General features: G+C 45.3%; 1 protein-coding gene across 1 annotated transcript in view; it reads left to right on the top strand.

Annotated features, from left to right (window-relative positions):
• The first annotated feature begins 3,855 nt into the window (after positions 1–3,855).
• LOC123732719 (selection and upkeep of intraepithelial T-cells protein 5) overlaps positions 3,856–24,711 on the top strand; it is a 117,472-nt gene continuing 96,616 nt past the window's right edge. Inside the window, exons 1-2 of the mRNA XM_045711979.1 lie at positions 3,856–4,129; positions 7,541–7,897. Of these exons, the coding sequence (XP_045567935.1) occupies positions 4,057–4,129; positions 7,541–7,897 (430 nt within the window). The 5' untranslated portion in view covers positions 3,856–4,056. The remainder of the gene's footprint in view (positions 4,130–7,540; positions 7,898–24,711) is intronic.

Here is a 24,711-nt window from a genome sequence, read left to right as displayed (position 1 = left end):
CAGATATGATTTAAATTTAAATTTCTAAGTGGCACAGTATTGATGAGGGGTAAATAGCCCACTGGTACTATAGCACAGTATTGACTAGTAAATCATCTGATATGATTTCCATTTGTAAGTGGTTCTGTATTGGATAAGTAAATACATGGCCACACTGATGAACTACTTCTGTGTTGAACAGGTGATCATGTTGAAGAAGAGTGAGGCTGAGATCACCTGATCACCATAACAACCATCAGAATGGAACTCATGGAATTCTAATATAGAACTGTGAGTCACAATGCTGTATGTTGTTACATTGTAGCTCCACCTGCTGGAACAATAGTGGCATTTGATCAAATGTGATCTATTAACTGATACATGTATTATTCTGATTGGAATGTGTTTTAATATAATGTGTGTTGTATTATTCATTCAGCAGCTGTCCTTTAACATCAGTCATATACTGGTCATATACTGTATAGCATTATGGTTGATACATTGTAAATGCCTTCACTTTTCATGTCTATACAGATCAACTGATAGGTGTTGTGGTTCAGGCATTATTGTTACAGGTTCAGTATAATGTTATACCATTACATGTTACAGAGTTAGACAACATACAGGAGAGGAGAATTCAATTATTATAATTATTTACTTTATTTTCCCATTTTGGTCTCTATAGTAGTTCAGCATTATTTTATTTAAACATTAAGCTAATGTAGTCCTATTATTTTATTGTGGTTTTGTGCAAAACCGTTATTTTACAATGAATCATCCTGGTAAGATATTGCTTTTGACTTTGTATCATATAGAATTAAATAAATGATTTTCCTCAATCATGTAGCCTGTTTTTAATCTGTTCTGAATGACATCATAACCGCTTTGTTTTTAATTTCACTCATTTCTTTTTATGTATCTTCTAAATGCTCCATTCCAGGTTTCCCCTACCCCTGTTATACCGTTACATGTTACAGAGATAGAAAACATACAAAGTCAGATTTACTATAAGAAAAATGTTATTACCTTTGCTGTTCTTCGTCAGAATGCACTCCCAGGACTTCTACTTCAATAACAAATGTTGGTTTGGTTCAAAATAATCCATAGTTATGTACAAATATCCTCTGTTTTGTTTGTGCGTTCAAGACACTATCCGAAGTGTAAAGAAGGGTGACGCGCCGACGCGTTTCGTGACAAAAAATGTCAAAATATTCCATTACCGTACTTCGAAGCATGTCAACCACTGTTTAAAATCAATTTTTATGCGATTTTTCTCGTAAAAAAGCGATAATATTCCGACCGGGAGTCGTTGTTTTCGTTCAAAGAGAGAGAAAGTAAACATGGAGTCGTCTCCTGCACGCGCGCCCCAGTCTCGTTGTCCTCAGATCGACCACTATCAAAATGCGCTAATGTTTTTCAGCCAGGGCCTGCAAAGCCACCATTCATCTTTCTGGCGCCTTCTGAGAGCCTATGGGAGCCGTTAGGAAGTGTCACGTAATCGCAGAGATCCCCTGTTATGGATAGAGATAATCAAGAAGGCCAAGAAATTGTCAGACAGGGCACTTCCTGTATGGAATCTTCTCAGGTTTTGGCCTGCCAAATGAGTTCTGTTATACTCACAGACACCATTCAAACAGTTTTAGAAACTTTGTGTTTTTATCCAAAGCCAACAATTATATGCATATTCTAGTTACTGGGCAGGAGTAGTAACCAGATTAAATCGGTATGTTTTTTATCCGGCCGTGCAAATACTGCCCCCTAGCCCCAACAGGTTAAAAGTTAATTTGTGGAATTTCTTTCCTTAATGTGTTTGAGCCAATCAGTTGTGTTGTGACAAGGTAGGGGTGGTATACAGAAGATAGCCCTATTTGGTAAAAGACCAAGTCCATATTATGGCAAGAACAGCTCAGATAAGCAAAGAGAAACGACAGTCCATCATTACTTTAAGACATGAAGGTCAGTCAATCCTGAACATTTCAAGAACTTTAAACGTTTCTTCAAGTGCAGTCGCAAAAACCATCAAGCGCTATGATGAAACTGGTTCTCATGAGGACCACCACAGGAAAGAAAGACTCCGAGTTACTTCTGCTGCAGAGGATGAGTTCATTAGTTACCAGCCTCAGAAATCGACAATTAACTGCACCTCGGATTGCATCCCAAATAAATGCTTCACAGAGGTCAAGTAACAGACACATCTCAACATCAACTGTTCAGAGGAGACAGAGTGAAACAGGCCTTCATGGTCGAGTTTTGGCAAAGAAAACCACTACTAAAGGGGGCGGCAGGAGGCCTAGTGGTTAGAGCGTTGGACTAGTAACCAGCAGGTAGCCTAGTGGTTAGAGGGTTGGACTAGTAACCGAAAGGTTGCAAGATTGAATCCCCGAGCTGACAAGGGAAAAATCTGTTGTTCTGCCCTGAACACGGAAGTTAACCCACTATTCCTAGGCCGTCATTGAAATTAAGAAATTGTTCTTAACTGACTTGCCTAGTAAAATAAAGGACATGAAGAAGAAGAGACTTGCTTGTGCCAAGAAACACAAGCAATGGATATTTATACCGGTGGTCTGATGAGTCCAAATTTGAGAGTTTTGGTTCCAACCGCCATGTCTTTGTGAGACGCATAAATGTAAATGTAGATGCAGTGTAGGTGAACGGATGATCTCCGCATGTATGGTTTCCACCGTGAAGCATGGAGGAGGAGGTGTTATGGTGTGGGGGTGCTTTGCTGGTGACACTATCTGTGATTTATTTAGAATTCAAGCCACACTTAACCATCATGGCTACCACAGCATTCTGCAGCGATACGCCATCCCATCTGGTTTGCGCTTAGTGGGACTATCATTTGTTTTTCAACAGCACAATGACCCAAAACACAGCTCCAGGCTGTGTAAGGGCTATTTGACCAAGGGAGAGTGATGGAGTGCTGCATCAGATGACCTGGCCTCCACAATCACCCGACCTCAACCCAGTTGAGATGGTTCGGGATGAGTTAACTAGGCAAGTTAGTTATTAACAAATAATTTTTTACAATGACTGCCTACCCCGGCCAAACCCGGACGACGCTGGGCCAATTGTGCGCTGCCCTATGGTACTCCCAATCACGGCCAGATGTGATACAGCCTGGATTTGAACCAGGGACTGTAGTGACGCCTCTAAAATGCAGTGCCTTAGACCGCTGCACCACTCGGGGCAGGTAAAGGGTGGCTACTTTGAAGATTCTAAAATCTAAAATATATTTTGATTTGTTTTACACTTCTTTGGTTACTAGATGATTCCATATGTAATATTTCATAGTTTTGATGTCTTCACTATTATTCTAAAATGTAGAAAATAGTCCAAATAAAGAAAGACCCTTGAATGAGTAGGTGTGTCCAAACCTTTGACTGGTACTGTGTATATATAGTGTATCTCTAATATTGAATTATTCCTGAATCATTAGATAAGTATCTTGCAGCAACTTGGTGATAACTCTACCTTCCTCTCTGATTAAATTAGTGTAATTTCTGCCATACTGCTCACACCCATCTAGCTAGTCAACAACTGACAGTGAAAGTCACATTAATATTACATGATCAGTGTTCTTGGGACAATTCACATCGTAAGCTGTTAGTAGTTGAAATATTTACTACAGCCTAGTTGTTGTCAAATTTATTTCACAATTCACATTTGTTCTGTATGTGTGTTTTAGGACATTTGACATGAAGTTAATGTCCATATCAGAACAGTAGATGAAGCTAGATATCGCGAGATGACATGAAGTTAATGTCCATATCAGAACACTAGACTGAGCTAGATATCGCGAGATGACATGAAGTTAATGTCCATATCAGAACACTAGATGGAGCTAGATATCGCGAGATGATAGGCAACTAGAAGTACTGTAAGTGAAAGTGAAAGTAAAGTGTGAAACTCCACCGCCCTTTTCCCCCGATATTTCTGGAACAGACGTCGTGTTACATTCTGTTCGTTGATAAATTAGCCTTTCGACTGTTTTGGTTTATTTTTCTAAACTCCTAATAGTTTTATTCACCAGTTACAAACAGCTTTACCTTGGAGTCAGACTTGTTTTGTAGTGAAATGAAGACCTTTCCGACCTCGGCGGTCTGGTGTTTAGGGATTCTGTTCATCAGTGTTTCATTGATAACGACAGGTAGGACACAACATTATCCCTTCATTATTTATCCTGTAGGCTATTTTATTATCTGAACATAATATTAACAAGAAAGAAACGGGGCGAATTCAAGTGCAGGAAATGTAGATGTCTTGTCGTCGCTGTGTTGTCTGATCAGACAGGACAGTTTGGGGTGTGGTGGTGCTGTAGGGTGTCTGGTAGACAAACACTATTTACACAATACTAACATACGGAAGTTACTGTTTCGTAGCAGGTTAGGATAATTAGTTTAATTATTTTAAGGTTAGGAAAAGAGTTAGTGAAAATGCTCTCCTAAATTGTTACGAAAATCGTAACTGTATCGAAGTGGCGCATAAAGTAGAGAACGGCGAACATTGTTAGACTAAAGGAAGTGTCGCCATGTTTATGACTAAAAAGAGGAGACGTTTTACCATCTCAGTTGAAGAGTTACAAATAATTCAGATCGTAAAACGTATTTTCTTTAGTCATAAATATCATAGTTTTGCTCATGGAACAACAACCCGGGGCGACACCTTTACAAGCCGGCCTGCCCCCTCTCTAAATGTGGCTGAAGCCAAGGAAGTGTAGACTCACCAGGTCTAAATAATTAGGGTTAGATTTGGAAGCATGAGTTATGTTACGGTTAAGTATAATTTAGTGAGTGTTCAGATTGGGGTAATGACTATAGAGATAGAGGACTCATCTTTATAGCTGTGACATTATATCGTCTGGTCAACTGTAAAACATACAGAATGCTGCAGGGTACTGACCAAGACCAGACAGAGAACACATTACACCGGTTTTAAGGTCTCTGCACTGGCTGCCTGTGAGTTTTACAATATAAAAGTTATGTACCAAGTACCCAGGTAGCACAAACATCTGACTCACATCAGCCTGATTGCAGTGTGAAAATCCCCCCCAGCGTAATGTGAACACACACTCAATTCTTCATTGCTGAGACTTGCTAGTTGAGATTTCTGCTCTTCTCTCTGTTGTCAGTTTAGCACATTTCACTGATCTTAGTAGCCTGCCTCTATGTTAACAAGCCTCTATGTTTAACGTGATGTGAAGTTTGTTCGAAAGAAAGTATTTGACCCTGCCGAACCCCCCCTTCTAATTTCCTTAATTCTGTGGCTAGAGTCAAGTACTTTCTATAGAACAAACTTCACTTCAGGATAATAATAATATTAATGTATGTGTGTTATATTAAACATAGAGGAGGGAGTCAAATGTAGGCAAGAAATAAACATTTCAGAACAACTACTAGTCCAATAAGACATGGGAGAGATGACACATTTTGGCAAAGAGATTATTTGTTGACTAATACACTTGAAACAAAGATTTTCGGCACAACATGCCAGATCTAAAACTGTCTACATGTTGTTTCTAATGGCAGCCTGCAGTACCCCGGTTGGCCTTCAACTGGAGTTACTTAATGAGAGGGGGCAGCACTGAGCTAGCCTGCATGTTATGTCTAATGGCAGCCTGCAGTACCCCGGTTGGCCTTCAACTTGAGCTACTTAATGAGGGGGCAGCACTGAGCTAGCCTGCATGTTATGTCTAATGGCAGCCTGCAGTACCCCGGTTGGCCTTCAACTTGAGTTACTTAATGAGAGGGGGCAGCACTGAGCTAGCCTGCATGTTATGTCTAATGGCAGCCTGCAGTACCCCGGTTGGCCTTCAACTGGAGTTACTTAATGAGAGGGGGCAGCACTGAGCTAGCCTGCATGTTATGTCTAATGGCAGCCTGCAGTACCCCGGTTGGCCTTCAACTTGAGTTACTTAATGAGAGGGGGCAGCACTGAGCTAGCCTGCATGTTATGTCTAATGGCAGCCTGCAGTACCCCGGTTGGCCTTCAACTTGAGCTACTTAATGAGAGGGGGCAGCACTGAGCTAGCCTGCATGTTATGTCTAATGGCAGCCTGCAGTACCCCGGTTGGCCTTCAACTTGAGTTACTTAATGAGAGGGGGCAGCACTGAGCTAGCCTGCATGTTATGTCTAATGGCAGCCTGCAGTACCCCGGTTGGCCTTCAACTTGAGTTACTTAATGAGAGGGGGGCAGCACTGAGCTAGCCTGCATGTTATGTCTAATGGCAGCCTGCAGTACCCCGGTTGGCCTTCAACTTGAGTTACTTAATGAGAGGGGGCAGCACTGAGCTAGCCTGCATGTTATGTCTAATGGCAGCCTGCAGTACCCCGGTTGGCCTTCAACTTGAGTTACTTAATGAGAGGGGGCAGCACTGAGCTAGCCTGCATGTTATGTCTAATGGCAGCCTGCAGTACCCCGGTTGGCCTTCAACTGGAGTTACTTAATGAGAGGGGGCAGCACTGAGCTAGCCTGCATGTTATGTCTAATGGCAGCCTGCAGTACCCCGGTTGGCCTTCAACTGGAGTTACTTAATGAGAGGGGGCAGCACTGAGCTAGCCTGCATGTTATGTCTAATGGCAGCCTGCAGTACCCCGGTTGGCCTTCAACTGGAGTTACTTAATGAGGGGGGCAGCACTGAGCTAGCCTGCATGTTATGTCTAATGGCAGCCTGCAGTACCCCGGTTGGCCTTCAACTTGAGCTACTTAATGAGGGGGGCAGCACTGAGCTAGCCTGCATGTTATGTCTAATGGCAGCCTGCAGTACCCCGGTTGGCCTTCAACTTGAGCTACTTAATGAGAGGGGGGCAGCACTGAGCTAGCCTGCATGTTATGTCTAATGGCAGCCTGCAGTACCCCGGTTGGCCTTCAACTGGAGTTACTTAATGAGAGGGGGCAGCACTGAGCTAGCCTGCATGTTATGTCTAATGGCAGCCTGCAGTACCCCGGTTGGCCTTCAACTGGAGTTACTTAATGAGGGGGGCAGCACTGAGCTAGCCTGCATGTTATGTCTAATGGCAGCCTGCAGTACCCCGGTTGGCCTTCAACTGGAGTTACTTAATGAGGGGGGCAGCACTGAGCTAGCCTGCATGTTATGTCTAATGGCAGCCTGCAGTACCCCGGTTGGCCTTCAACTTGAGCTACTTAATGAGGGGGGGCAGCACTGAGCTAGCCTGCATGTTATGTCTAATGGCAGCCTGCAGTACCCCGGTTGGCCTTCAACTGGAGTTACTTAATGAGAGGGGGCAGCACTGAGCTAGCCTGCATGTTATGTCTAATGGCAGCCTGCAGTACCCCGGTTGGCCTTCAACTTGAGTTACTTAATGAGAGGGGGCAGCACTGAGCTAGCCTGTAACGTCACTTCCTGGAGTAGCTCAAACAGCCTGCATGTTATATCTCCATAAATCTCCCACATGAGACACCATCTTAACCATCTTCATTTGGCTTCAATGCACTATTGAGTCTTCACATATGAATGAATGGGGTCATGTGGACCAGAATCCATGGAACAACAGGAAGTTACCAGGTATCTTTAACTGGGTGTCATCTGTTTTTCTCCAGGGTCGTCTGAGGTTCAGGTTGTTGGACCGGCTGACCCAGTCGTTGCCTTAGCTGGTGATGACATCATTCTACCATGTTCCCTGAAACCCAGTGTCAGTGCTGAGGACATGGTAGTGGAGTGGACAAGATCGAACCTGAGAAAAGAAAACGTCCATCTTTACCGTCAAGGTCGAGACTCCAATGAGGACCAGTCTCCATCCTACAGTGGAAGGACATCAATGTTTCATGAAGAACTGAAGAACGGCAACGTCTCCTTAAAGCTGACCAGAGTTACTCTCTCTGATGCTGGAAGCTACAGGTGCTTCATTCCAACACTGACCAGCCAGGTGAAGGAAACCACCGTTCAACTCCTTGTTGGTGAGTCATGAATACTGGAGATGTGATCAGAGGTTGTATTGGTAAATCTGGCTAAATGATTGGCTGCTAAAATATCAACATGTCTTCCTCCCTCATCAGTCCTTCCTCTGTTATAGATCATGTATTCAGCTGGTCTTCCTTCCTCTGTTATAGATCATGTATTCAGCTGGTCTTCCTTCCTCTGTTATAGATCATGTATTCAGCTGGTCTTCCTCCCTCATCATCCCTTCCTCTGTTATAGATCATGTATTCAGCTGGTCTTCCTCCCTCTGTTATAGATCATGTATTCAGCTGGTCTTCCTCTCTCATCAGTCCTTCCTCTGTTATAGATCATGTATTCAGCTGGTCTTCCTTCCTCTGCTATAGATCATGTATTCAGCTGGTCTTCCTTCCTCTGTTATAGATCATGTATTCAGCTGGTCTTCCTTCCTCTGTTATAGATCATGTATTCAGCTGGTCTTCCTTCCTCTGTTATAGATCATGTATTCAGCTGGTCTTCCTCCCTCTGTTATAGATCATGTATTCAGCTGGTCTTCCTCTCTCATCATTCCTTCCTCTGTTATAGATCATGAATTCAGCTGGTCTTCATTCCTCTGTTATAGATCATGTATTCAGCTGGTCTTCCTTCCTCTGTTATAGATCATGTATTCAGCTGGTCTTCCTCCCTCTGTTATAGATCATGAATTCAGCTGGTCTTCCTTCCTCTGTTATAGATCATGTATTCAGCTGGTCTTCCTCCCTCTGTTATAGATCATGTATTCAGCTGGTCTTCCTCCCTCTGTTATAGATCATGTATTCAGCTGGTCTTCCTCCCTCTGTTATAGATCATGTATTCAGCTGGTCTTCCTCCCTCATCAGTCCTTCCTCTGTTATAGATCATGAATTCAGCTGCTGCCAATATTGCTACTGTTGACTCACTGGCTGTGTCCTAATATTCCTACTACCTGCTGTAGTGTCCTAATATTCCTACTACCTGCTGTTGACTCACTGCCTGTGTCCTAATATTCCTGCTACCTGCTGTTGACTCACAGTAGTTACTATGTACTGATAGTAATACATACTATAGAGAAGGTATTGTATAGTCAACAGCGTTGTGCTGCTTTGTTAATTGATTTGTCCAAGGCTTTTGACACAGTGAATTATTGATGTTTTTCAAGTAAAGCTGTTGCTGGTTTAATGATTATCTCAGTGTTACATCACAATGTATTCAGGTTGATGACATGACTTCTGACCATCTTTCTGTTAATACTGGAGTGCTGCAGGGTTCTGTTCATGACTTCTGACCATCTTTCTGTTAATACTGGAGTGCTGCAGGGTTCTGTTCATGACTTCTGACCATCTTTCTGTTAATACTGGAGTGCTGCAGGGTTCTGTTCATGACTTCTGACCATCTTTCTGTTAATACTGGAGTGCTGCAGGGTTCTGTTCATGACTTCTGACCATCTTTCTGTTAATACTGGAGTGCTGCAGGGTTCTGTTCATGACTTCTGACCATCTTTCTGTTAATACTGGAGTGCTGCAGGGTTCATGACTTCTGACCATCTTTCTGTTAATACTGGAGTGCTGCAGGGTTCTGTTCATGACTTCTGACCATCTTTCTGTTAATACTGGAGTGCTGCAGGGTTCTGTTCATGACTTCTGACCATCTTTCTGTTAATACTGGAGTGCTGCAGGGTTCATGACTTCTGACCATCTTTCTGTTAATACTGGAGTGCTGCAGGGTTCATGACTTCTGACCATCTTTCTGTTAATACTGGAGTGCTGCAGGGTTCATGACTTCTGACCATCTTTCTGTTAATACTGGAGTGCTGCAGGGTTCTGTTCATGACTTCTGACCATCTTTCTGTTAATACTGGAGTGCTGCAGGGTTCTGTTCATGACTTCTGACCATCTTTCTGTTAATACTGGAGTGCTGCAGGGTTCATGACTTCTGACCATCTTTCTGTTAATACTGGAGTGCTGCAGGGTTCATGACTTCTGACCATCTTTCTGTTAATACTGGAGTGCTGCAGGGTTCTGTTCATGACTTCTGACCATCTTTCTGTTAATACTGGAGTGCTGCAGGGTTCTGTTCATGACTTCTGACCATCTTTCTGTTAATACTGGAGTGCTGCAGGGTTCTGTTCATGACTTCTGACCATCTTTCTGTTAATACTGGAGTGCTGCAGGGTTCATGACTTCTGACCATCTTTCTGTTAATACTGGAGTGCTGCAGGGTTCATGACTTCTGACCATCTTTCTGTTAATACTGGAGTGCTGCAGGGTTCTGTTCATGACTTCTGACCATCTTTCTGTTAATACTGGAGTGCTGCAGGGTTCATGACTTCTGACCATCTTTCTGTTAATACTGGAGTGCTGCAGGGTTCATGACTTCTGACCATCTTTCTGTTAATACTGGAGTGCTGCAGGGTTCTGTTCATGACTTCTGACCATCTTTCTGTTAATACTGGAGTGCTGCAGGGTTCTGTTCATGACTTCTGACCATCTTTCTGTTAATACTGGAGTGCTGCAGGGTTCTGTTCATGACTTCTAACCATCTTTCTGTTAATACTGGAGTGCTGCAGGGTTCTGTTCATGACTTCTGACCATCTTTCTGTTAACCTCTATGGGCTAGGTGGGACGCTTGCGTCCCACCTACGTAACAGCCACTGGCAGCCTGTGGCGCGATTTTCAAAACGTTAAAAATCCTATTACTTCAATTTCTCAAACATATGACTATTTTACAGCTATTTAAAGACAAGACTCTCGTTAATCTAACCACACTGTCCGATTTCAAAAAGGCTTTACAACGAAAGCAAAACATTAGATTATGTCAGCAGAGTACCAAGCCAGAAATAATCAGACACCCATTTTTCAAGCCAGCATATAATGTCACCAAAACCCAGAAGACAGCTAAATGCAGCACTCACCTTTGATGATCTTCATCAGATGACAACCCTAGGACATTATGTTATACAATACATGCATGTTTTGTTCAATCAAGTTCATATTTATATCAAAAACCAGCTTTTTACATTAGCATGTGACGTTCAGAACTAGCATACCCCCGCAAACTTCCGGGGAATTCGCTAACATTTTACTAAATTACTCACGATAAACGTTCACAAAAAGCGTAACAATTATTTTAAGAATTATAGATACAGACCTCCTCTATGCACTCGATATGTCCGATTTTAAAATAGCTTTTTGGTGAAAGCACATTTTGCAATATTCTAAGTACATAGCCCAGGCATCACGGGCTCGCTATTTAGACACCCGGCAAGTTTAGCACTCACCATAATCATATTTACTATTATAAAAGTTTGATTACCTTTTGTTGTCTTCGTCAGAATGCACACCCAGGACTGCTACTTCAATAACAAATGTTGGTTTGGTCCAAAATAATCCATCGTTATATCCGAATAGCGGCGTTTTGTTCGTATGCGTTCCAGACACTATCCGAAATAGTAAAGAAGTGTCGCGCGCATGGCGCAATTCGTGACAATAAAATTCTAAATATTCCATTACCGTACTTCGAAGCATGTCAACCGCTGTTTAAAATCAATTTTTACGACATTTTTCTCGTAGAAAAGCGATAATATTCCGACAGGGAATCTCCTTTTCGGCAAACAGAGGAAAAAATCCCAAAGGCGGGGGCGGTCGGGTCACGCGCATAAGCCCAGTGTCCCTTGATCGGCCACTTGAGAAAGGCGATAATGTGTTTCAGCCTGGGGCTGGAATGACGACATTCTGTTTTTTCCCGGGCTCTGAGCGCCTATGGACGACGTGGGAAGTGTCACGTTAGAGCAGAGATCCTTAGTAAATGATAGAGATGGAAAAGAAGTTCAAGAAATGGTCAGACAGGCCACTTCCTGTAAAGGAATCTCTCAGGTTTTGACCTGCCATTTGAGTTCTGTTATACTCACAGACACCATTCAAACAGTTTTAGAAAATGTAGGGTGTTTTCTATTTTTTCTTTCTTCTTTTGCTGGACTATGTGTACACACTAGACACTCTACCGTGTTGCTGTTAGATTGGTAACCAACACTAGACACTACCGTGCTGCTGTTAGATTGGTAACCAACACTAGACACTCTACCATGCTGCTGTTAGATTGGTAACCAACACTAGACACTCTACCGTGCTGCTGTTAGATTGGTAACCAACACTAGACACTCTACCATGCTGATGTTAGATTGGTAACCAACACTAGACACTCTACCATGCTGCTGTTAGACTGGTAACCAACACTAGACACTCTACCATGCTGCTGTTAGATTGGTAACCAACACTAGACACTCTACCGTGCTGCTGTTAGATTGGTAACCAACACTAGACACTCTACCATGCTGCTGTTAGATTGGTAACCAACACTAGACACTCTACCATGCTGCTGTTAGATTGGAAACCAACACTAGACACTCTACCGTGCTGCTGTTAGATTGGTAACCAACACTAGACACTCTACCATGCTGATGTTAGATTGGTAACCAACACTAGACACTCTACCGTGCTGCTGTTAGATTGGTAACCAACACTAGACACTCTACCATGCTGCTGTTAGACTGGTAACCAACACTAGACACTCTACCGTGCTGCTGTTAGATTGGTAACCAACACTAGACACTCTACCGTGCTGCTGTTAGACTGGTAACCAACACTAGACACTCTACCGTGCTGCTGTTAGATTGGTAACCAACACTAGACACTCTACCGTGCTGCTGTTAGACTGGTAACCAACACTAGACACTCTACCGTGCTGCTGTTAGACTGGTAACCAACACTAGACACTCTACCGTGCTGCTGTTAGATTGGTAACCAACACTAGACACTCTACCGTGCTGCTGTTAGATTGGTAACCAACACTAGACACTCTACCATGCTGCTGTTAGATTGGTAACCAACACTAGACACTCTACCATGCTGCTGTTAGATTGGTAACCAACACTAGACACTCTACCATGCTGCTGTTAGATTGGTAACCAACACTAGACACTCTACCATGCTGCTGTTAGATTGGTAACCAACACTAGACACTCTACCATGCTGCTGTTAGATTGGTAACCAACACTAGACACTCTACCATGCTGCTGTTAGATTGGTAACCAACACTAGACACTCTACCATGCTGCTGTTAGATTGGTAACCAACACTAGACACTCTACCATGCTGCTGTTAGATTGGTAACCAACACTAGACACTCTACCGTGCTGCTGTTAGATTGGTAACCAACACTAGACACTCTACCGTGCTGCTGTTAGATTGGTAACCAACACTAGACACACTACCGTGCTGCTGTTAGATTGGTAACCAACACTAGACACTCTACCGTGCTGCTGTTAGATTGGTAACCAACACTAGACACTCTACCGTGCTGCTGTTAGATTGGTAACCAACACTAGACACTCTACCGTGCTGCTGTTAGATTGGTAACCAACACTAGACACTCTACCGTGCTGCTGTTAGATTGGTAACCAACACTAGACACTCTACCGTGCTGCTGTTAGATTGGTAACCATCACTAGACACTCTACCGTGCTGCTGTTAGACTGGTAACCAACACTAGACACTCTACCGTGCTGCTGTTAGATTGGTAACCAACACTAGACACTCTACCGTGCTGCTGTTAGATTGGTAACCAACACTAGACACTCTACCGTGCTGCTGTTAGATTGGTAACCAACACTAGACACTCTACCGTGCTGCTGTTAGATTGGTAACCAACACTAGACACTCTACCGTGCTGCTGTTAGATTGGTAACCAACACTAGACACTCTACCGTGCTGCTGTTAGATTGGTAACCATCACTAGACACTCTACCGTGCTGCTGTTAGACTGGTAACCAACACTAGACACTCTACCGTGCTGCTGTTAGATTGGTAACCAACACTAGACACTCTACCATGCTGCTGTTAGACTGTTAACCAACACTAGACACTCTACCATGCTGCTGTTAGATTGGTAACCAACACTAGACACTCTACCATGCTGCTGTTAGATTGGTAACCAACACTAGCCACTCTACCGTGCTGCTGTTAGATTGGTAACCAACACTAGACACTCTACCGTGCTGCTGTGAGACTGGTAACCAACACTAGACACTCTACCGTGCTGCTGTTAGATTGGTAACCAACACTAGACACTCTACCGTGCTGCTGTTAGATTGGTAACCAACACTAGACACTCTACCGTGCTGCTGTTAGATTGGTAACCAACACTAGACACTCTACCGTGCTGCTGTTAGATTGGTAACCAACACTAGACACTCTACCGTGCTGCTGTTAGATTGGTAACCAACACTAGACACTCTACCGTGCTGCTGTTAGATTGGTAACCAACACTAGACACTCTACCGTGCTGCTGTTAGACTGGTAACCAACACTAGACACTCTACCGTGCTGCTGTTAGATTGGTAACCAACACTAGACACTCTACCGTGCTGCTGTTAGATTGGTAACCAACACTAGACACTCTACCGTGCTGCTGTTAGATTGGTAACCAACACTAGACACTCTACCGTGCTGCTGTTAGATTGGTAACCAACACTAGACACTCTACCGTGCTGCTGTTAGATTGGTAACCAACACTAGCCACTCTACCGTGCTGCTGTTAGATTGGTAACCAACACTAGACACTCTACCGTGCTGCTGTTAGATTGGTAACCAACACTAGACACTCTACCGTGCTGCTGTTAGATTGGTAACCAACACTAGACACTCTACCGTGCTGCTGTTAGATTGGTAACCATCACTAGACACTCTACCGTGCTGCTGTTAGACTGGTAACCAACACTAGACACTCTACCGTGCTGCTGTTAGATTGGTAACCAACACTAGACACTCTACCGTGCTGCTGTTAGATTGGTAACCAACACTAGACACTCTACCGTGCTGCTGTTAGATTGGTAACCAACACTAGACACTCTACCGTGCTGCTGTTAGATTGGTAACCATCACTAGACACTCTACCGTGCTGCTGTTAGACTGGTAACCAACACTAGACACTCTACCGTGCTGCTGTTAGATTGGTAACCAACACTAGACACTCTACCGTGCTGCTGTTAGATTGGTAACCAACACTAGACACTCTACCGTGCTGCTGTTAGATTGGTAACCAACACTAGACACTCTACCGTGCTGCTGTTAGATTGGTAACCAACACTAGACACTCTACCGTGCTGCTGTTAGATTGGTAACCAACACTAGACACTCTACCGTGCTGCTGTTAGATTGGTAACCATCACTAGACACTCTACCGTGCTGCTGTTAGACTGGTAACCAACACTAGACACTCTACCGTGCTGCTGTTAGATTGGTAACCAACACTAGACACTCTACCATGCTGCTGTTAGACTGTTAACCAACACTAGACACTCTACCATGCTGCTGTTAGATTGGTAACCAACACTAGACACTCTACCATGCTGCTGTTAGATTGGTAACCAACACTAGCCACTCTACCGTGCTGCTGTTAGATTGGTAACCAACACTAGACACTCTACCGTGCTGCTGTGAGACTGGTAACCAACACTAGACACTCTACCGTGCTGCTGTTAGATTGGTAACCAACACTAGACACTCTACCGTGCTGCTGTTAGATTGGTAACCAACACTAGACACTCTACCGTGCTGCTGTTAGATTGGTAACCAACACTAGACACTCTACCGTGCTGCTGTTAGATTGGTAACCAACACTAGACACTCTACCGTGCTGCTGTTAGATTGGTAACCAACACTAGACACTCTACCGTGCTGCTGTTAGATTGGTAACCAACACTAGACACTCTACCGTGCTGCTGTTAGACTGGTAACCAACACTAGACACTCTACCGTGCTGCTGTTAGATTGGTAACCAACACTAGACACTCTACCGTGCTGCTGTTAGATTGGTAACCAACACTAGACACTCTACCGTGCTGCTGTTAGATTGGTAACCAACACTAGACACTCTACCGTGCTGCTGTTAGATTGGTAACCAACACTAGACACTCTACCGTGCTGCTGTTAGATTGGTAACCAACACTAGCCACTCTACCGTGCTGCTGTTAGATTGGTAACCAACACTAGACACTCTACCGTGCTGCTGTTAGATTGGTAACCAACACTAGACACTCTACCGTGCTGCTGTTAGATTGGTAACCAACACTAGACACTCTACCGTGCTGCTGTTAGATTGGTAACCATCACTAGACACTCTACCGTGCTGCTGTTAGACTGGTAACCAACACTAGACACTCTACCGTGCTGCTGTTAGATTGGTAACCAACACTAGACACTCTACCGTGCTGCTGTTAGATTGGTAACCAACACTAGACACTCTACCGTGCTGCTGTTAGATTGGTAACCAACACTAGACACTCTACCGTGCTGCTGTTAGATTGGTAACCAACACTAGACACTCTACCGTGCTGCTGTTAGATTGGTAACCAACACTAGACACTCTACCGTGCTGCTGTTAGATTGGTAACCAACACTAGACACTCTACCGTGCTGCTGTTAGATTGGTAACCATCACTAGACACTCTACCGTGCTGCTGTTAGACTGGTAACCAACACTAGACACTCTACCGTGCTGCTGTTAGATTGGTAACCAACACTAGACACTCTACCATGCTGCTGTTAGACTGTTAACCAACACTAGACACTCTACCGTGCTGCTGTTAGATTGGTAACCAACACTAGACACTCTACCATGCTGCTGTTAGATTGGTAACCAACACTAGCCACTCTACCGTGCTGCTGTTAGATTGGTAACCAACACTAGACACTCTACCGTGCTGCTGTGAGACTGGTAACCAACACTAGACACTCTACCGTGCTGCTGTTAGATTGGTAACCAACACTAGACACTCTAGCGTGCTGCTGTTAGATTGGTAACCAACACTAGACACTCTAGCGTGCTGCTGTTAGATTGGTAACCAACACTAGACACTCTACCATGCTGCTGTTAGATTGGTAACCAACACTAGACACTCTACCATGCTGCTGTTAGATTGGTAACCAACACTAGACACTCTACCATGCTGCTGTTAGATTGGTAACCAACACTAGACACTCTACCATGCTGCTGTTAGATTGGTAACCAACACTAGACACTCTACCATGCTGCTGTTAGATTGGTAACCAACACTAGACACTCTACCATGCTGCTGTTAGATTGGTAACCAACACTAGACACTCTACCATACTGCTGTTAGATTGGTAACCAACACTAGACACTCTACCGTGCTGCTGTTAGATTGGTAACCAACACTAGACACTCTACCGTGCTGCTGTTAGATTGGTAACCAACACTAGACACTCTACCGTGCTGCTGTTAGATTGGTAACCAACACTAGACACTCTACCGTGCTGCTGTTAGATTGGTAACCAACACTAGACACTCTACCGTGCTGCTGTTAGATTGGTAACCAACACTAGACACTCTACCGTGCTGCTGTTAGATTGGTAACCAACACTAGACACTCTACCGTGCTGCTGTTAGATTGGTAACCAACACTAGACACTCTACCGTGCTGCTGTTAGATTGGTAACCAACACTAGACACTCTACCGTGCTGCTGTTAGACTGGTAACCAACACTAGACACTCTACCGTGCTGCTGTTAGATTGGTAACCAACACTAGACACTCTACCGTGCTGCTGTTAGATTGGTAACCAACACTAGACACTTTACCGTGCTGCTGTTAGATTGGTAACCAACACTAGCCACTCTACCATGCTGCTGTTAGATTGGTAACCAACACTAGACACTCTACCATGCTGCTGTTAGATTGGTAACCAACACTAGACACTCTACCATGCTGCTGTTAGATTGGTAACCAACACTAGACACTCTACCATGCTGCTGTTAGATTGGTAACCAACACTAGACACTCTACCATACTGCTGTTAGATTGGTAACCAACACTAGCCACTCTACCATGCTGCTGTTAGATTGGTAACCAACACTAGACACTCTACCATGCTGCTGTTAGATTGGTAACCAACACTAGACACTCTACCATGCTGCTGTTAGATTGGTAACCAACACTAGACACTCTACCATGCTGCTGTTAGATTGGTAACCAACACTAGACACTCTACCATGCTGCTGTTAGATTGGTAACCAACACTAGACACTCTACCATGCTGCTGTTAGATTGGTAACCAACACTAGACACTCTACCATGCTGCTGTTAGATTGGTAACCAACACTAGACACTCTACCATGCTGCTGTTAGATTGGTAACCAACACTAGACACTCTACCGTGCTGCTGTTAGATTGGTAACCAACACTAGACACTCTACCGTGCTGCTGTTAGATTGGTAACCAACACTAGACACTCTACCGTGCTGCTGTTAGATTGGTAACCAACACTAGACACTCTACCGTGCTGCTGTTAGATTGGTAACCAACACTAGACACTCTACCGTGCTCCTGTTAGATTGGTAACCAACACTAGACACTCTACCGTGCTGCTGTTAGATTGGTAACCAACACTAGACACTCTACCATGCTGCTGTTAGATTGGTAACCAACACTAGCCACTCTACCGTGCTGCTGTTAGATTGGTAACCAACACTAGACACTCTACCGTGCTGCTGTGAGACTGGTAACCAACACTAGACACTCTACCGTGCTGCTGTTAGATTGGTAACCAACACTAGACACTCTAGCGTGCTGCTGTTAGATTGGTAACCAACACTAGACACTCTACCGTGCTGCTGTTAGATTGGTAACCAACACTAGACACTCTACCGTGCTGCTGTTAGATTGGTAACCAACACTAGACACTCTACCATGCTGCTGTTAGATTGGTAACCAACACTAGACACTCTACCATGCTGCTGTTAGATTGGTAACCAACACTAGACACTCTACCATGCTGCTGTTAGATTGGTAACCAACACTAGACACTCTACCATGCTGCTGTTAGATTGGTAACCAACATTAGACACTCTACCATGCTGCTGTTAGATTGGTAACCAACACTAGACACTCTACCATGCTGCTGTTAGATTGGTAACCAACACTAGACACTCTACCATGCTGCTGTTAGATTGGTAACCAACACTAGACACTCTACCATGCTGCTGTTAGATTGGTAACCAACACTAGACACTCTACCATGCTGCTGTTAGATTGGTAACCAACACTAGACACTCTACCATGCTGCTGTTAGATTGGTAACCAACACTAGACACTCTACCGTGCTGCTGTTAGATTGGTAACCAACACTAGACACTCTACCGTGCTGCTGTTAGATTGGTAACCAACACTAGACACTCTACCGTGCTGCTGTTAGATTGGTAACCAACACTAGACACTCTACCGTGCTGCTGTTAGATTGGTAACCAACACTAGACACTCTACCGTGCTGCTGTTAGATTGGTAACCAACACTAGACACTCTACCGTGCTGCTGTTAGATTGGTAACCAACACTAGACACTCTACCGTGCTGCTGTTAGATTGGTAACCAACACTAGACACTCTACCGTGCTGCTGTTAGATTGGTAACCAACACTAGACACTCTACCGTGCTGCTGTTAGATTGGTAACCAACACTAGACACTCTACCGTGCTGCTGTTAGACTGGTAACCAACACTAGACACTCTACCGTGCTGCTGTTAGATTGGTAACCAACACTAGACACTCTACCGTGCTGCTGTTAGACTGGTAACCAACACTAGACACTCTACCGTGCTGCTGTTAGATTGGTAACCAACACTAGACACTCTACCATGCTGCTGTTAGATTGGTAACCAACACTAGACACTCTACCATGCTGCTGTTAGATTGGTAACCAACACTAGACACTCTACCATACTGCTGTTAGATTGGTAACCAACCCTAGCCACTCTACCATGCTGCTGTTAGATTGGTAACCAACACTAGACACTCTACCATGCTGCTGTTAGATTGGTAACCAACACTAGACACTCTACCATGCTGCTGTTAGATTGGTAACCAACACTAGACACTCTACCATGCTGCTGTTAGATTGGTAACCAACACTAGACACTCTACCATGCTGCTGTTAGATTGGTAACCAACACTAGACACTCTACCGTGCTGCTGTTAGATTGGTAACCAACACTAGACACTCTACCGTGCTGCTGTTAGATTGGTAACCAACACTAGACACTCTACCGTGCTGCTGTTAGATTGGTAACCAACACTAGACACTCTACCGTGCTGCTGTTAGATTGGTAACCAACACTAGACACTCTACCGTGTTGCTGTTAGATTGGTAACCAACACTAGACACTCTACCGTGCTGCTGTTAGATTGGTAACCAACACTAGACACTCTACCGTGCTGCTGTTAGATTTGTAACCAACACTAGACACTCTACCGTGCTGCTGTTAGATTGGTAACCAACACTAGACACTCTACCGTGCTCCTGTTAGATTGGTAACCAACACTAGACACTCTACCATGCTGCTGTTAGATTGGTAACCAACACTAGACACTCTACCATGCTGCTGTTAGATTGGTAACCAACACTAGACACTCTACCATGCTGCTGTTAGACTGGTAACCAACACTAGACACTCTACCATGCTGATGTTAGATTGGTAACCAACACTAGACACTCTACCATGCTGCTGTTAGATTGGTAACCATCACTAGACACTCTACCATGCTGCTGTTAGACTGGTAACCAACACTAGACACTCTACCATGCTGCTGTTAGACTGGTAACCAACACTAGACACTCTACCATGCTGCTGTTAGATTGGTAACCAACACTAGACACTCTACCATGCTGCTGTTAGATTGGTAACCAACACTAGACACTCTACCATGCTGATGTTAGATTGGTAACCAACACTAGACACTCTACCATGCTGCTGTTAGATTGGTAACCAACACTAGACACTCTACCATGCTGATGTTAGACTGGAAACCAACACTAGACACTCTACCATGCTGATGTTAGATTGGTAACCAACACTAGACACTCTACCATGCTGATGTTAGATTGGTAACCAACACTAGACACTCTACCGTGCTGCTGTTAGATTGGTAACCAACACTAGACACTCTACCGTGCTGCTGTTAGATTGGTAACCAACACTAGACACTCTACCGTGCTGCTGTTAGACTGGTAACCAACACTAGACACTCTACCGTGCTGCTGTTAGATTGGTAACCAACACTAGACACTCTACCGTGCTGCTGTTAGATTGGTAACCAACACTAGACACTCTACCGTGCTGATGTTAGATTGGTAACCAACACTAGACACTCTACCATGCTGATGTTAGATTGGTAACCAACACTAGACACTCTACCATGCTGCTGTTAGATTGGTAACCAACACTAGACACTCTACCATGCTGCTGTTAGATTGGTAACCAACACTAGACACTCTACCATGCTGCTGTTAGACTGGTAACCAACACTAGACACTCTACCATGCTGATGTTAGATTGGTAACCAACACTAGACACTCTACCATGCTGATGTTAGATTGGTAACCAACACTAGACACTCTACCATGCTGCTGTTAGATTGGTAACCAACACTGGACACTCTACCATGCTGCTGTTAGATTGGTAACCAACACTAGACACTCTACCATGCTGCTGTTAGATTGGTAACCAACACTAGACACTCTACCATGCTGCTGTTAGACTGGTAACCAACACGAGACACTCTACCATGCTGCTGTTAGATTGGTAACCAACACTAGACACTCTACCATGCTGCTGTTAGATTGGTAACCAACACTCTACCATGCTGCTGTTAGATTGGTAACCAACACTAGACACTCTACCATGCTGCTGTTAGATTGGCAACCAACACTAGACACTCTACCGTGCTGCTGTTAGATTGGTAACCAACACTAGACACTCTACCATGCTGCTGTTAGATTGGTAACCAACACTAGACACTCTACCATGTTGCTGTTAGATTGGTAACCAACACTAGATACTCTACCATGCTGCTGTTAGATTGGTCACCAACACTAGACACTCTACCATGCTGCTGTTAGATTGGTAACCAACACATCACTGTATATTCCTGTATCTGTGGTTCACGACTGCTGCTGCTGCTACTAAAGGCAGGATAGGTTTCACTTTCCTGGGAAGACTGGAGACTGGAGGGTTGAGTGGACTATGGAAGACTGGAGTGGACTATGGAAGACTGGAGTGGACTATGGAAGACTGGAGTGGACTATGGAATACTGGAGGGGACTCTGGAAGACTGGAGTGGACTATGGAATACTGGAGGGGACTCTGGAAGACTGGAGTGGACTATGGAATACTGGAGTGGACTATGGAATACTGGAGGGGACTCTGGAAGACTGGAGTGGACTATGGAATACTGGAGGGCCCTGTGAGGGTTGGGAGGAGGAGATGAGAGAGTTAACTTTAGCTGTTTTGGATCTGAGGGGTCCTTTGGTTGACTCGGGAGACGGAGGGCACTTCGTCAGGGATAGTTTGCTAGATGCTGCGCTGTCACTGTCCTGTTCAGAAAAGCTAAAGCCGTTCAGGGAGTTCTTGGGATGAGTTCAGGATGATTCACAGTGGAGCATACCCAGAGAATCCAGGTAGAAGGTGCCGCCTGGGCCGTTAGTCTGTGGGAGAAAAACCATTTCACTCTCCAGAGTACAGACGCTCGCTGATCTAGGAGCTGATGGACGAGCCCCTGCTGCCCACACACACAAATGAGTCATCCTGTAAGGGGGTGAGCACCTCGATGTTGACCTCTGCACCCCCCACAGAAGATGTGTAGGAGTCAAACTCGTCGTTGATGCTGCTGATGATGCTGACGGGCCGGGAGCCGGAGGCAAGGGCCTGCAGGGAGCAGTCGCTGTTGAAGCTGATGATGCTGGAGGGCCTGCAGAGAGCAGTCGCTGTTGAAGCTGATGATGCTGGAGGGCCTGCAGGGAGCAGTCGCTGTTGGAGCTGTTGATGCTGGAGGGCCTGCAGGGAGCAGTCGCTGTTGGAGCTGATGATGCTGGAGGGCCTGCAGGGAGCAGTCGCTGTTGAAGCTAATGATGCTGGAGGGCCTGCAGGGAGCAGTCGCTGTTGAAGCTAATGATGCTGGAGGGCCTGCAGGGAGCAGTCGCTGTTGGAGCTGTTGATGCTGGAGGGCCTGCAGGGAGCAGTCGCTGTTGAAGCTAATGATGCTGGAGGGCCTGCAGGGAGCAGTCGCTGTTGGAGCTAATGATGCTGGAGGGCCTGCAGGGAGCAGTCGCTGTTGGAGCTGATGATGCTGGAGGGCCTGCAGGGAGCAGTCGCTGTTGGAGCTAATGATGCTGGAGGGCTCGTTGTCTATGATTCTGCCGATGGAAGGCTCCTCTTCCACAGTGAACACCAGCTCATCCTCTCCGTTCAGCTCCACAGGCTGCTGCAGGGTGACCGTAGCCCGGAGGATGTCCCTGTCCAGGCACCTCTCTTCAGGGTGACCGTAGCCCGGGGGGATGTCCCTGTCCAGGCACCTCTCTCTCAGGGTGGACCGTAGCCCGGAGGATGTCCCTGTCCAGGCACCTCTCTCTCAGGGTGGACCGTAGCCCGGAGGATGTCCCTGTCCAGGCACCTCTCTCTAGGGTGACCGTAGCCCGGAGGATGTCCCTGTCCAGGCACCTCTCTCTCAGGGTGACCGTAGCCCGGAGGATGTCCCTGTCCAGGCACCTCTCTCTCAGGGTGACCGTAGCCCGGAGGATGTCCCTGTCCAGGCACCTCTCTCTCAGGGTGGACCGTAGCCCGGAGGATGTCCCTGTCCAGGCACCTCTCTCTCAGGGTGACCGTAGCCCGGAGGATGTCCCTGTCCAGGCACCTCTCAGGGTGACCGTAGCCCGGAGGATGTCCCTGTCCAGGCACCTCTCAGGGTGACCGTAGCCCGGAGGATGTCCCTGTCCAGGCACCTCTCTCTCAGGGTGACCGTAGCCCGGAGGATTCCCTGTCCAGGCACCTCTCTCTCAGGGTGACCGTAGCCCGGAGGATGTCCCTGTCCAGGCACCTCTCTCTCAGGGTGACCGTAGCCCGGAGGATGTCCCTGTCCAGGCACCTCTCTCTCAGGGTGACCGTAGCCCGGAGGATGTCCCTGTCCAGGCACCTCTCTCTCAGGGTGACCGTAGCCCGGAGGATGTCCCTGTCCAGGCACCTCTCTCTCAGGGTGGAGCGTAGCTGGCACACCTCTACAGGTCCCCTGGTCTGGGTCATATCAAGGAAAGGGTCCCCAGACGCCCCCTGTTTTCCAACCTGATGGCTCACTCCCATGGGGGGGACCTCTCCTCTGCCTCTCCGTTGCCCCTGCGTGAGTCTCTCTGCTGTGGGGGAGGGGGAGCAGGCTTGGGTAATGGTTTCCTGTTGAAGTAAACCTTCTCCCGTACTACTGGCTCAGAGGCTGGCACCGTGGCCACACCCTGTTTGATTGGGCTTGGATGCATACTGCAACACAGAAACACGGAGACTTACAAAACAGTGTATATAGGAAATGTGCTACATACTTAGACTTTCTGCATAATTCACATGTTCAAGACATAACATTATAACTTTAGACTTATTGAAAAAGTCTATATAATTTTCTCCACCATTTTCCCATTTCCTGCTGTAGATTTACAGTTAATTCAATCGCATAATGAAATCACGGTGGAATACATTGTGAGGCAAATATAAATTACTTTAAAATTGCCAGTCAATACATTTAAAGGTTACACATGAACATCAATAGGCATGAATGTCAATAATATGAATCAGTGTGTGTAGATTATAATTAAACTAAATAAATACCTGCTGTCATTACACCTAATTATCTGGAGCAGATATTTACCGAATCCGAGGGCAGTGATCTGTTTTATCTGGTATCTGTGTAGGTGTTGTATCTCAGCCAGT

The sequence above is a fragment of the Salmo salar genome, unplaced genomic scaffold (genome assembly GCF_905237065.1).
Source record: "Salmo salar unplaced genomic scaffold, Ssal_v3.1, whole genome shotgun sequence".
Lineage (NCBI taxonomy): Eukaryota > Metazoa > Chordata > Actinopteri > Salmoniformes > Salmonidae > Salmo > Salmo salar.
The sequence above is the reverse complement of the archived record's forward strand: the minus strand, read 5'-3'. Positions and strand labels throughout refer to the sequence as shown.